This window comes from Aspergillus caelatus (genome assembly GCF_009193585.1).
Source record: "Aspergillus caelatus strain CBS 763.97 unplaced genomic scaffold BDV27scaffold_61, whole genome shotgun sequence".
In the NCBI taxonomy this organism is placed as follows: domain Eukaryota; kingdom Fungi; phylum Ascomycota; class Eurotiomycetes; order Eurotiales; family Aspergillaceae; genus Aspergillus; species Aspergillus caelatus.
Genome location: NW_022475324.1, coordinates 148,520 through 160,844, shown reverse-complemented (window position 1 = coordinate 160,844; position 12,325 = coordinate 148,520). Strand labels below are relative to the sequence as shown.

At 46.8% G+C, this 12,325-nt stretch overlaps 5 protein-coding genes and 1 non-coding gene across 6 annotated transcripts; 1 reads left to right on the top strand and 5 right to left on the bottom strand.

Annotated features, from left to right (window-relative positions):
* Positions 1–93: 93 nt before the first annotated feature.
* Positions 94–1,676, bottom strand: BDV27DRAFT_126184 (uncharacterized protein). Its single transcript, XM_032066494.1, has 5 exons — positions 1,524–1,676; positions 1,177–1,461; positions 923–1,110; positions 826–870; positions 94–774 (listed from the first exon to the last, which is right to left on the bottom strand). The coding sequence occupies exons 2-5, from the start codon at positions 1,309–1,311 to the stop codon at positions 672–674; spliced, it is 471 nt and encodes a 156-aa protein (XP_031928958.1). The 5' UTR covers positions 1,312–1,461; positions 1,524–1,676; the 3' UTR covers positions 94–671.
* Positions 1,677–1,909: 233 nt separating this feature from the next.
* On the bottom strand, positions 1,910–3,644 carry BDV27DRAFT_126183 (uncharacterized protein). The gene is made up of 4 exons (XM_032066493.1): positions 3,133–3,644; positions 2,915–3,067; positions 2,761–2,855; positions 1,910–2,691 (listed from the first exon to the last, which is right to left on the bottom strand). The coding sequence occupies exons 2-4, from the start codon at positions 3,018–3,020 to the stop codon at positions 2,323–2,325; spliced, it is 570 nt and encodes a 189-aa protein (XP_031928957.1). The 5' UTR covers positions 3,021–3,067; positions 3,133–3,644; the 3' UTR covers positions 1,910–2,322.
* A 1,443-nt stretch (positions 3,645–5,087) lies between these two features.
* BDV27DRAFT_156531 (PX domain-containing protein) lies at positions 5,088–6,027 on the top strand (the record flags this gene model as incomplete). Its single annotated transcript, XM_032072351.1, has 5 exons — positions 5,088–5,519; positions 5,594–5,619; positions 5,678–5,772; positions 5,839–5,896; positions 5,955–6,027. 5 exons carry the CDS (start codon positions 5,088–5,090, stop codon positions 6,025–6,027), a joined length of 684 nt encoding a protein of 227 aa, XP_031928956.1.
* BDV27DRAFT_171372 (putative choline transporter Hnm1) lies at positions 5,955–8,760 on the bottom strand (the record flags this gene model as incomplete). Its single annotated transcript, XM_032075583.1, has 12 exons — positions 5,955–6,582; positions 6,688–6,872; positions 6,949–7,080; positions 7,132–7,189; positions 7,254–7,466; positions 7,529–7,556; positions 7,611–7,634; positions 7,682–7,869; positions 7,923–8,111; positions 8,169–8,345; positions 8,512–8,592; positions 8,652–8,760. 12 exons carry the CDS (start codon positions 8,758–8,760, stop codon positions 6,425–6,427), a joined length of 1,542 nt encoding a protein of 513 aa, XP_031928955.1. The 3' UTR covers positions 5,955–6,424.
* A 768-nt stretch (positions 8,761–9,528) lies between these two features.
* BDV27DRAFT_t84 lies at positions 9,529–9,602 on the bottom strand. The gene has a single exon. It is a non-coding gene; the product is annotated as a tRNA-Ile (tRNA).
* A 133-nt stretch (positions 9,603–9,735) lies between these two features.
* BDV27DRAFT_126174 (sn-1,2-diacylglycerol cholinephosphotransferase) lies at positions 9,736–11,974 on the bottom strand. Its single transcript, XM_032066492.1, has 6 exons — positions 11,735–11,974; positions 11,567–11,670; positions 11,371–11,496; positions 11,265–11,308; positions 11,135–11,212; positions 9,736–11,085 (listed from the first exon to the last, which is right to left on the bottom strand). Exons 1-6 carry the CDS (start codon positions 11,760–11,762, stop codon positions 10,173–10,175), a joined length of 1,293 nt encoding a protein of 430 aa, XP_031928954.1. The 5' UTR covers positions 11,763–11,974; the 3' UTR covers positions 9,736–10,172.
* Between the last annotated feature and the right edge of the window lie 351 nt (positions 11,975–12,325).

Sequence of the window (12,325 nt, the reverse complement as noted above, 5' to 3'; positions counted from 1 at the left end):
ACATCCTGCTTTATCAGTACTGGAAAACCAGACTAGGGCACGTGACCGATAATTATCCTACTTCCTAAAACAGTAAACCCTTGCTAGTACCCGTTTTTTCAGAATTTCGTGTTTGGTTGATCTTGATAGCTGCGCATGTTGCGTGTGCTTTTGGATAACGACCAAGTAGATCCGCAACATTTCAAAAGCTGGGTGTTTCAGTCAATAACCAATCTAGTCAGAAAGAAAGAAAGACGCACATTCCTTTATTCGAGAGTCCGAGTACTATCACCGCGAAGATGCCGATTCATAACATTGGGTGTCAATGTATTTTCCCAAAGCCAGACTTGTCTGACGAAGCCACGTTCATACGATCGTAAACAGCTCACTGCAATAATCGTCCACCACAGCTTGTGACTCCCCAGTCATCACAATATCACCGGAGACGTTGAATGACAAGCTTGGAAGATTCTCACGAGTGCTTTGGGTATTTGTATTAGTATAACAGTTATGGCAGCTGGCTTAGGTTTCGTACCCGCTCTCACTTGAAGTAGCAAGGGTATCACTGGTCATGGCGTGTCAGAACCAATCAGTCCAAACCAGGTATAGCACCTTACCTGCATGTGGTTTGGACGTCCACAGCTCTGTTTTATTAGTACCTTGAATGGGATGGCGAGAGAACCGGAGGCTACTCACCCGCTCGTCTGAAGATAATCAGAGGTAGGGTTATCTGAATGTTCGATCGGATTACCTGACTCTGACTCCATTTTAGTGTCAGTGGCAAGTGCAGATGATCTAATCATGTAGTGTCAGCTTATTTATAAGACATCATGCTGAAGGTCTCACCCCGGGGCAGTAATGGAAGAATCGACCCTCATATTGAGATCATGTCTGCAGCTTCTGTTAGCGACATGCTTGTTTCAGAATACATATCAAGGTCTACCTGTCATAGGCCACGCTTGTTTGCAAGTGAGCTGGGTTAGCGGGAGGAACAGGGCGAATGTTCTCCTTATTATCTGCCGGTGGGCGAGCAGGACGACTGTTATGGACATCGCGATGATAAGGGCCACGATCTTCGTGGTTGAGCTCCGAGTTAACATGTGCTGGGCGAGGGGGTTGTTCGTGTCGTCCCTATTAGCAGTAAAGAGTCAACAGTAGTTGGTGCTTTTGAAGTTGGTGCCTTGAGCAAGCACATACTGTATGGTTCCTTTCACTGTTCTGCTCTCTGCCATGTCTGCGGCGAGGAGGGCGGTGATGACGACGATGGGTATTCACTCGATACACTCGAATCGGCACAGGTCGGCGTATCCGATCGTTCAGCTCAGCAGCCATATTCGCCTATGAAACGTGAGGAACTTGTCTCACAACATCTAGCGTACGTTTTCCTTTACATACCAGATGGAGTAGACCTTGACGGACTGGACAATCCATCGAGATATGTCCACGCTCCCAGCAAACATGGCAGCGCCGCCATTCCTGTGTCTGCTTTCTGAGTATGGGATGTCCTCCAATTATATAATGTGTCTTGCACCCAAGGAGCTTACCATATTATTGTCGCGCACCATGATGTTGAGTCCAAGCAGGATGGCTCTGAACACAAGGTAGCGTAGTCGTGAAGTAGGGGGAAAGCTACAGTGGCCAGAGAGGTAAAAGTAAGTGAGAGATCAAAGAAGAGAAAAGATTGCAATCAGAAACGTGTTGGTGTGCAGAGAAGCAGTAGACAAAATAGATGATGAAGTGAGGAAAGTATGAACGTAACGACCAAACAGGACGGCACGGGACTCTTACTACTACCTAGTAGTACCTAGGTGATGTGTTAGGCCAGACAACCGATATTGACGGCTCGTCGGTTCAGGTCAAGTGAATACACCTAACATTACCTCGTGCTTGGTGAATTTTGGTGATAATTCATCTTCTATCCTTGCCTGACCTAGAAGTTCGTACCATTTGATTCTACTAAGAAACCACTAGCATGATAATGCCAGTGTGCCTTATGCTTGAACCTAGGTAAAAAGAGATGGTCCGCGGATTATCAGTAGTGTAGTCAGTCAACTCTTTCCAATCATTTCTCCCAGGTTTTAGAAATATAGGTCATGATTATGGTTATTAGTGAGAAATATCATCAACACATACATACACAAAACGCTCGTAACAAAAATGATAAAAAGAAGAACGTTATGCATGCTGAACAATCATGCAGAGGCAACGCAGGCTCTGGCTGGAGATGAACGATATTAATGATGCCAAGGGATTTAGTCATGCTGCTTTTGGCTGCTGACCCATCACTCCCAGAAATGTTCAATTGTCCATCCAACGTGCGCCGTCATTAAGTCAAGGCCATTCTCACAGCAAGGTCGCAAAGCCGGCAAAGAATCCGGCCATCACAACGGCCAGACCGTAGATTTGGTTCAAATCCGCCGATGGCCTGGAGGCGACCCCATTCTTGTCCGGGACGCCAGTGAAAGGAGGCAACGAAGTGGTCGCTTGAGCGGTCTTGGTAGTTGCAGAAGTGGTAGTGTTGACACGCTTGGGTTCCTGAGCGCCACATGGGTTCTTGGAGCGGCAGTCAGACTGGCACTGTTGTTCACCGTCGCAGTCTTTAACGCATTGGTTGTTTTTCTCAGTGCAAACAAAGTAGGGGATTGTCTGGGAGTATTCAGATGCGTTGGGAGACTGATGGTTGCTGCAGATACACGAGTATACAAGGGTTTTCTGTTTCACAGCCAGAGGAGGCACGTTAGAACGTCTTTTAGGTCGCAATGGATTATACCTATAACTTACGAAGTCGCATTTGTTTTCGGTGGGGCTGCCCGAGGCCCCTGGCAGTTGCAGACAGATGAGAGGACAAGCCGAGGTTTGCGATTGGCACCATTGCTCTATAACGACTGAAAGTCAGAAGAGCTTCTTCAAATGTTACCAGTCCAGGGAAACGCACTTCGCGTCGCATCTGAAACGGTACTTGGGTCGATAGTACTAGTGGTCTGGCTTGTAGCGAGACTTGCTACAGTGGCAACGACGGCCAAGGAACTAAGCAGAACCATCGTGATGCGTTTGTAAGATAATGAAGCTTAACGAATGACTAGAAAAGCTATTATTAATCAAATGGTTAGCTTCTAGTTGTATAATGGGCAGCATCATTTGAACAGGACTTACCAAGTAGCGGGAGAAGAAGACAAGAATAGCGATCTTTCAGTGATGGATAGATTGTCTCCAGATGAAGATGTTCAAATTGGGTATGAGATTGGCAAAGCAGTCCAAGCACAGAGCAGATGGAAGACAGGTGAAAGCAGAAAATGGAGAGGGGAAGAAAAAGAAAGGAAAGAATGGTGAATGATTCAATGGCCCCATATATGTACGACAGCCTGTACAGTATAGTATGTACGACAACCCAGTGCTCCACGTCCTACTTTACTAGTAAGTTTCCCGCCATCCGAAACGAGGTTGGGGTGGTGGCGCTATCAGTCTTCAAGGCTTTGTCTGGCCACTTGGAGAGCTCCTTATGTGCCTCCTGGTACATAATTTAGCTCATCTGCCATCCCATGTTGGATCCAGGGTTTTGAACGTCTTCAAGGGTGACAGGCGGTATAATTATTACGTGAATGGGCACCTGCGGAAAATTAAAAGGATCTCAGAGAATTACCACTATTCAAAAGAAAAAAAAAAAAAAATCATGAATAATTATAAACCTTTCCCTTTTGTCTGGCAACTTTTTCATTTTGGGAAGAAAAAAAACATCTATCACTTGTCGATCCGGGGCAGCTCTCCGACGGTGCCGTATATACTATACGGTACGGTACTAGGGTCCGCACTAGCCTACTAGTGCTACGAAGTAGGGTGCTGGGCAGGGAGGACTTCATAGGTAATGTTTCTAGAATGGCAGTAATGCAGACACACCCTGGTTGCATAACTGTTCAACCTCTGCGCATGATAATGACTGATCCCACCCTCGTTGATAGGTGGCTATCTTTGGAAGTCCATCATCATTCGCAGACTTGTCTTGAACTTTGACCTCTCCGCGATACCGGAAAGAATCACGCACATGTTGCTGGAACGGCCTGGAAAGCGCCGGAGCCATTTAACGACGTTGCAGATACTGAGTTGTTGTCTGGACACTGGACTCTGGCGAGGGCTTTCCTTGGATTGGGGGTTGAAATGTCTCAGTGATTACCCGAGGTTCAAACGAAGTGATTGGGCCATTCGATGCTTGGCTTTGCTTTAGTGTGGCTTTAGGGATAATAGAATACAGTAGTTCATTCTGTCACTACCTCTCAGGGTCTAGTCCCTTTGGCTAGTGTACGAAGTACTCCGTACGGGCAGCAGAGACGGTTGGAAAAGGATAAAGTGATGCGACGAAGAGCGAAGATATATTAGCTATGGATCTCATGAGGATCACAAGAGATTTTTGAAAGAAATGTTTTTCTTAACAAACATGCAAAAGAATGCACTGCTGCATATCTATTGACAATATTTGGTATTAATGACCCACATATATACAGACCATAAGAATGTACATAGGTACTCCTACGAGGGACCTACAGAGTGACACCTCCTTAGTGGTTCCTACGATAGGACGTCTGAAGCTAAATACCCCTTTTGGCAGGATAGCCACATGACTTGAGTTTCAAACAAAAAAAAGTGGGGATTCGGCTCGGTCTCGTGATTTCCGAGCCGATAACTCAATGGGAACTTGAATTGAACTTAACGGATGAATTCTAGTCTAGTTGAACTCCCTCCGTCGATGGGCCCATTTTTGAGTACACTTTAACAAAGCATTACGCAAGGGAAAAGAAAAGAAAAGAAAAGAAAAACAAAAAAAAGGGTATCAACCCTCATATCTTATCAGCCACCGACTTTGTGAACCACATCGTCTTTTGAATTCCCCCGCAGTCTCCAAAACTCCGACCGAAACACACAGGCCTCTGCGGCGCCAGCAAACTTCGCTAGTCAGATTCGGGTTGTAGTAGAACCACGTTAGTTGTTATCAGGCGGCATCCTTGCTTGATTTTGCCTCCGCCACTGGTCGTGAGGTTGCATTCCCGACTTATATTTAGAACGTGCTGCTACGGTTATTTTACACTCATTGTTCGTCCTGCTAGATATCTAAATGGATGGAGCGAGCGAATGAGGAGACGAGCCTGGTGCCTCGCCCGCAACCGCTGCCATCCCCTCCTCTCCATCCCTCAACGGCATCCTCCAAGGTCTCAGAAACTGATGCGCTCGTGACAACCTCCCTTTCCAACGGCGTCAGCGTCGGCAATGGCACCGTCTTTCCGCACGCCCACAATGGGGGCCCCAAAGATCGACCGGTCTCCGGCATAGTTCCGCCGTACTGGAGTCACCATCGGAATGCATCCCGTGCCTCTCAAATCTCTCTCGAACAGCCTGCAATTACTCTTGAAGACCATACGGAGGATCCAGATTCCGAGACGAGCCGCGGACTATGGGCTAGGAGCGTATCTGTAGATGATCATGTTGTCGTCCAGGGGAAATCCGGTATAGGCGCATATGTGGTGTGGAGTTGTACCATACAAACCCTCGAGGTGCGCATTGCCTTCTAGTCGGCCGCATATTCGTGGCTTTCGTAAGGATATTCTGGTTCTAACGGCGATTGTAGGGTGGTCCCATCAGTGTTCGCATGAGGTATGAGCCCGGGGATCCAAACGTCATCAAGATCTGCCGCTAATGTCTCATGATCCAGGTACTCTGAATTCGATGACTTAAGACAAAAGCTGGTATCTTCATTCCCGCACGCGAAGAACGCCCTACCAGCTCTACCACCGAAGAGTGTTCTCTGTATGCCCCACCATACATACACGTTTGCCACTGCATACTTCGGCTTCGCTAACACGAGTGTACTAGTCAAATTTCGCCCAGCATTCCTCGAATCCCGGCGGGTCGGGCTGGAATACTTCTTGAAGTAAGTTCATTGCATGCTCATATCGCATTGATGCAGACTGACACGTCGCGTTCACCAGCTGTGTCCTTCTTAATCCAGAATTTTCGAGTTCGCCGGTCGTGAAAGACTTTCTATTTGGACGCATGTGCTAATTGCACGTCTGTACTACTTTTATACACTAACAGAATCATGATGTTACGCCTATCTATCTATATTTGCCCGCAGTGAATGGAGCCCTGGGGAAACAATAATACTTGTACTTTAGCATGGCTAGATGTCATGCTCCACCACCTATACAAACACATCTTCGATTATTGCATGCACATAAAGCAAAACCGCTTTTGTTTCATTAATTTCATTCTATTTCTCGACCAATACTGTGGGCAGTCTTTGTAAGCACGATTCCACCGTCATTATCATCACAGTTCCATAAGCTCATCAAGAGACAAGAAGAGAGGAGAGAGAAGAGGAGAAACACAATCCGCAGCGAACTCCAAGGCCGAAGAAGAAAAACCACCTGAAAAAGAACTAGCACGGGTATTGTCTTCATCACAAGTTCTTGCTGTCCACCCTAACCATCACATTATTCTCTTCCTCCCTTATCTTCTGCACAGTCTTCGAGTACCGTTTGCCAGCGATCAGCCACCACATGAGCTCGATAATGATGAACCCACCAACGCAGACGCACGTGTAGTTCATGTTTGATCCTGTAGATGTGTTAGTGTTCCTCATTTCAAACGTAACTCACATGAGATGCGATGTCGTATATAAGGGACAGGAGAAGAAAGAAAGTGAAGTAAAAACCGACGTACCCGTCACGGGCATATAAAATGGAAAACTGAAGAAGACAATGGCAAAAACCAGCCAAATGACAGTAACAATGTTAACGGTCATGCCTGCAAGATGCGGTAGGCGAAATGGGCCGCGATGCATCGTGCTGCGGTTCAGTACGACATTAGTGAAAATGGGCACGAGGTATGCGAGATTGTTGATAGTCCTAAGATATATGTTAGTCCGTATTTTAATCTTCAAGTGGCGGGGAAAGATAGAGAAGGGGAGCAATAATAGTGTACGTTGCAGAGCTAAGCATAGAGTTGAAGGCAGTGCTAGATCCCAGATAGATACAGCCCAGAAGGCTTACAATCACTGCCACACATATTTGTGCGTTCAGGGGCACACCGAATCGAGGGCTGACTCGGGCCCAGCTGGGATAGTCAGTATCTTAACTAACACAATACAGTTGTTGCTCTGCTTACACCTTGGAGAATGGAAGGCCATCGTCACGAGCAAAAGCCCAAAGCATTCTCCCGGTGCCTGGGGACTCATATAATTAGGAATGGTATACATTATATATGTTCGAGTTTAAAGGGAGCCATACTGAGCTGTGAGCCAATCATGCAAGGCCCAATAGCAATCCATAGAAGGAATGTCAGCGCGAAAGCGCCTCCACGGCTCTGTGTTGCTTGACCGAAGATCGCCGCAAGTGGGAGGCCCGTTGGGCTGTCTGCTAGGCTCGACCAGTCTTGCACCGAGAACATTAAGCTCAGAAGGTAAGAAAGTCCAGTAACAAAGGCAATTATGAGGGTGCATGCTGTTGCGGTGAATTGGGTCAGCTCCCTGTGACGAGCAGGACTGGCGATCCTCGAACCATACCTAGGGCTAAAGGTGCATTACGCCCAGGCTGAGCAAAATATTAGCTATACTGGCTTCTGTTGCGATACAGATGCGCACTTACGTTTGGCATCTCCTCTGTGATATGCTGGTACCACGTTAGAAATGCGTCAGGAACTAGGGACTAATGCATACTGTTATGCCATCTAACCCACCGAGGGAAAACAGCGGATTTACCAGGCCCGTGATGAAACAGATAACATTGCTGTCCCAGCCCGTCTTGTTCATCCAGGTCCGAAAAACAAATTTGCTATCATTGTGGGTTGGCGCTGTCGCGGCCACTGTGACCGTGATTACAAACCATGCTAGCTGGAGGTACACCACTGTCTCTTCCAATTAGCAAGCCCCTTATCATTGCTTCCCTAGTACAACTTACAGGCAAACTTATTGATGCTCGGAATGAAACGATTTCCAAACATAACCACTGCAGATGTCAACACGTTCAAGACCTGGTATGCAACAAAGGTCATCCAGGGTTGGAGCTTGATGTCATCGTGATACAACGCTACTAAAGCCATGAAGTTTGAGGCATATACCAGATTTGTTGATGCCGCCGTGAAGATCCCTATAAGGTGGTTAGCGCAATCTCTAGCTATAAATAATGGTAGTATTGTCGTCTCACAGCCAAAGACCGTAGAACATCCCGTCAGAAAGCTCAAGAGACTGTTATAGCGCTTTGGGGCAATCGCTGCGATCCAGTGGTACATTCCACCTTCGACTGGGTAAGCCGAGACGAATTCAGCCAACGACGTGCCCAAAAAACACTGGAGGATAAAAACGAGGATGAATCCGTAGATAACTAGGCTTGGTCAGTGGTATAACCCTAATTTTGCTTTATTTAGGAGTAGTCTATACGAGCACCGGGCCCACCAGCGTTGATGGACGTGATCAATCCAAGTCCGAGCCCTACCAGGCCATGTTATCAGCAACGATTGAGCTACTGCACCTACAGATAGCCAGCTTACCAGTCCAGGAAATGGTACAGTTAGCGGCCAGTCCAATTAAGCTCCAAACAGAGAAATGGCGCTTTAGTTCCTGTTTGTGACCTGGTAAATAGTGAGCATACATACCTCTAAAGGTGCCGTGATTGGGAAAGGAAGCATACCCATTTGGGCCAAACGCAGCTCATCTGCATCTTGAACTTGGATGACTGCAGACTCCCTGCCGTCTGCGGGTTTCACGCCAGGTGCAGAAGTATCTGTAGATCTGTACATGCTCTCCGCGGGTGAACACGAGCGTTCTTTGTAAGTACTGTTGGCTAGACGCGTAAGAAGTAAAAATGCCAGATAGAGCAATGTGTTCGATAGAGAACAAACAGGAGGTACAGTTAGTGACACGCTATGCGAAGGTGTCTTGTCAGTAACACAGGGATGAGGATGATCGTGAATAAGGGAACATGTCGGGTGCTTTCACTCCTACAAGTAGTAGTACTAGTAGTAGTAGAAGTAGTAGAAGTATACTAGTTAGACAAATGAGAGCCGGTAATTTCTCTGCTAAGCCGGAGAACTTCTCAGATCACCGGATTTACCGGCCAGATCACCGAGGAAGACCGGGCGGTGATCACAGATGGCACTGTAACACTCACTAATGGTCATCAGCTAGTAATGCTGATGGTAATTACTAGTAGACATCATACTACTACCCGTAGCTACCGTCTGCGCATATCTGGCCTATCGGAGAAGCTACAGAAGGCCGCCAGCAAGGGACATCGAATGTGAAGTGGAGATAGCATACCAGCCCCGAAACCAAAGTTGATATCGACTACGTACTTGTAGGATATGGAGTGGAAGCTCGCCCACACTACTTAGTTCAACAACTTGATCAATTTCTATTTTGACTTCCTGAAATAGACTAATTTAAAAACTTTTCATTTTTCTTATAATTAGAGAGGAAAGAAAAAAAAAAAGAAGGGAAGGGAAGGAGGCCGAGCTGAGGGGAAGTGGGGGAAGGAAGGGGACAAACAAAAAGACAAAAAGAAAGGCTGGTCACGGAGAGGCTCGAACTCTCGACTTCTGAGTTATTAGCTCAGCACTCTAACCGACTGAGTTACGCGACCCGCTGTTGAATGGGCTTTCATTTTAAGCTTTATAAGGAATGACAAGTATAGCTCGGCTTTATTGAAACTAACGCTTAATAGGTCGCAAGCGACTCCATTAACCCTACACGTCTTATGGTCATGGGACAATTTGTATACAAGCCACAAGTCTATGGACATTAATATTACACTATCTAACTATATACCAGTAGCAGCTTTGCATCCATAACCTGCCTTCATAATCACTCTTGCGTGAGCCATCCACAGAAGTCGTAAGTTCATAAGTTGCGCCAGTGGCGTATCCATAGAGGCCATTAGAAACGTAATTACAGAAAGTATATATAGTTGAGAAGACAAGCTAGACCAAGCCAGGCCACAGTAGCCTGGACATTGGCTCTTGATGTTGCGAGACGTAGGTCTCTCGAGAACACCTCGGATCCCGCCTCAATCCATAGGCCGAGTCGGGAAATTCTTGTCACGATTGACCGTCGGAAGAAAATGCCTGAGAGCGTGCTGATCAGAACGAACTTCAGAGAAACAGCTGTCTGGTCAGCCATGGGCAACGTAACCAGGTTGTGTTAAAGAAACTATTCAATGACTTTTATAGCGCCCCGCGTTAGTGTCACCACCAGTATTGGCATCCTCGAAATTTCTCTCACCAATGTCACGGTAAGCCTGCTCTCGGGCTGTCGACTTGTCGCGCCGAATCGTCAAACAATTGATACCCAAGAAGGTTGTGATCCGGTTGATGACCAAGAATGCCCAGTACATATAGATGACAAAGGCAAAGAGGAGATAAAGTCGCAGGTACAGGAGCTCTACCCATGCGCTCATCCCGGGAAGACCAATCCAAGGCAAGTTCACTAAAATGGCACCGCCAACCAGAGGGGTTTGCAAGATGGTCCAATGGGGGAATGGTTGTCTCAGAAGATGCGCAAGAATGATCTTTGTAGTCATCCGTCCAAAGACAAATGAGATTGTCCAACAGTACAACACCAAGCGGTTATCAGCCAATATTCTCGAATAAGGAGAGAAAAGCCAAGCCATATTGCATCCAGTGAAGACGATCATCGGCACCCACTCCTTGAAGATAGGGGATATGGGGAGATTCTGTTTTCTCCTCGAAGAAATGACATTGTAAACACAACCAGGCAAATGACCCAAGAAGAACGATGAGAGAAGGAGGGGAATCCAAAGGTCCTTCACGGAGTTGTTCCCAAAGACCTGGGGGATATTCAAGAACTCGACTATCGGCCGAGACCATATCTCAGGCCCATACCAGCCCGATGCCACCATCAAGCCAATTGCGATCAGAAGACCCTCAGTAGGGCCATTGAAGTAGCCGAGGTAGAGAGTATGTGTATGATAGGTCTCCCAGGTGGAGAAATACATTGCGAGGCATGGAACCAGGGCTGTCCAGGCGCCTAGATTCGTGGAGCCAAAGCCCAACGCGGCAGTCTCTAGTAGGCTAGCAAGCGTGCAATTCAAGGAGTCGATTCCGTGACTGTTATATGTTAGCAACTACTCATGTCATTCCGAAAGTGTTCACTCACTCAAACAGCTCCCCCAACCCGCTAGACGTTCCCGTTCTCCGAGCTTGTTTGCCGTCAACATTATCCAGCGTGGAGTACCTTCGGTATGTGAGATAAGACCAGTCCAATGATATCGAATCTTAATGCTTACATCCACATGCCGAAAGCAAAACTGTAATATAACCAAGAGGGACCCTATAGTTGGCAAGGCTTAGTGCTGGGCGAGGAATTGGTCTGTAGGCCAGTGGTTTGCTTACAGGCCCTATAAGATCAGGCATCAACACCTCTATGAGCATCACATTTCCGACAATGAACATAAAACCCAAGAGGGTTACCATGTTCGGAGCTATCCACATTGGTAAAAGTTCGACGAACGCATTCCACTAAAGTGCAAAGGCCATTGTTAGACGGGAGTCGCGCAGCGAGTATCGTACAAGGTAAAGGATATCGTACGTAGTGTTTTAAGACATATCTAGAGATAAAGGACTTATCCACACTCTGGTACTTGTAGCTTTTGAGCGGCGCCAAAGCTTCATCGGAAAGCGAGTCTTGGATCGCTAAGTACAACATAAGTAATCAGCCCAAAGAAGACCATGCCAAACATAGAACCAAGGAACGAACCTTGGATCCTCTCAAAAATTGCGTTCATTTTCCTTTTAAAATCCCGCCAATGGAATGGTATATCAGCACTTCAACAAATTGTATCGTACGATTGGGTTTAGTTCATCGCGCTATGAAGTAGGAAATACAACGATAATTGATGAATGAGAAACTGAACCAAAAGCTGCGGTGCTGTATGACAAACACGTACAAGTACAATCCGCAGAAGACAAGCGAAGGGAAGATGATCCTAAAAATCCCCTGAGGAAAAAAGAGTGGAACGAAAAGGGACCCAAGAGGATCGGCGGACGTTCCATCCGCGGATCACAATTTATCACGTGCTGGGCGGGCTGGTCTGTGAGCTCCGCAGCTTTCGACGCAACAACGCGACATGAGAAACAGAGTGAAAGTTGGAGGTTGATGAAGAGCTCTGTGGCTTTTTCTTCTTGCGTTTCGTGCTCATTGCTGTTTCGTAATAGAAAGGTTCCTTTCTATTTCTAGGTGCCATGACTTCTGAATAAACTTCTTTTTCTTCAGCTGTCTTTTGAATAACTCTCATTTATCAATCACTCCAGGCTGTTGTTCCCCGCTGCTGAAGCTTCAACTACCGCA

Excerpts from the sequence above, each read along its gene's own strand:
- BDV27DRAFT_126184 (XM_032066494.1), bottom strand. The coding sequence starts at position 1,311 with ATGGCTGCTGAGCTGAACGATCGGATACGCCGACCTGTGCCGATTCGA. Across the intron at positions 1,111-1,176 it reads ACAGTGAAAGGAACCATACA|GGACGACACGAACAACCCCC; the intron begins GTATGTGCTTGC and ends TACTGCTAATAG. Across the intron at positions 775-825 it reads TCTTCCATTACTGCCCCGGG|ATCATCTGCACTTGCCACTG; the intron begins GTGAGACCTTCA and ends CTACATGATTAG.
- BDV27DRAFT_126183 (XM_032066493.1), bottom strand. The coding sequence starts at position 3,020 with ATGGTTCTGCTTAGTTCCTTGGCCGTCGTTGCCACTGTAGCAAGTCTC. Across the intron at positions 2,856-2,914 it reads CGTTTCAGATGCGACGCGAA|AGCAATGGTGCCAATCGCAA; the intron begins GTGCGTTTCCCT and ends CAGTCGTTATAG. Across the intron at positions 2,692-2,760 it reads CCGAAAACAAATGCGACTTC|AAAACCCTTGTATACTCGTG; the intron begins GTAAGTTATAGG and ends GCTGTGAAACAG.
- BDV27DRAFT_126174 (XM_032066492.1), bottom strand. The coding sequence starts at position 11,762 with ATGAACGCAATTTTTGAGAGGATCCAAG. Across the intron at positions 11,671-11,734 it reads AATTTTTGAGAGGATCCAAG|CGATCCAAGACTCGCTTTCC; the intron begins GTTCGTTCCTTG and ends TGTTGTACTTAG. Across the intron at positions 11,213-11,264 it reads TTTGCTTTCGGCATGTGGAT|GTACTCCACGCTGGATAATG; the intron begins GTAAGCATTAAG and ends CACATACCGAAG.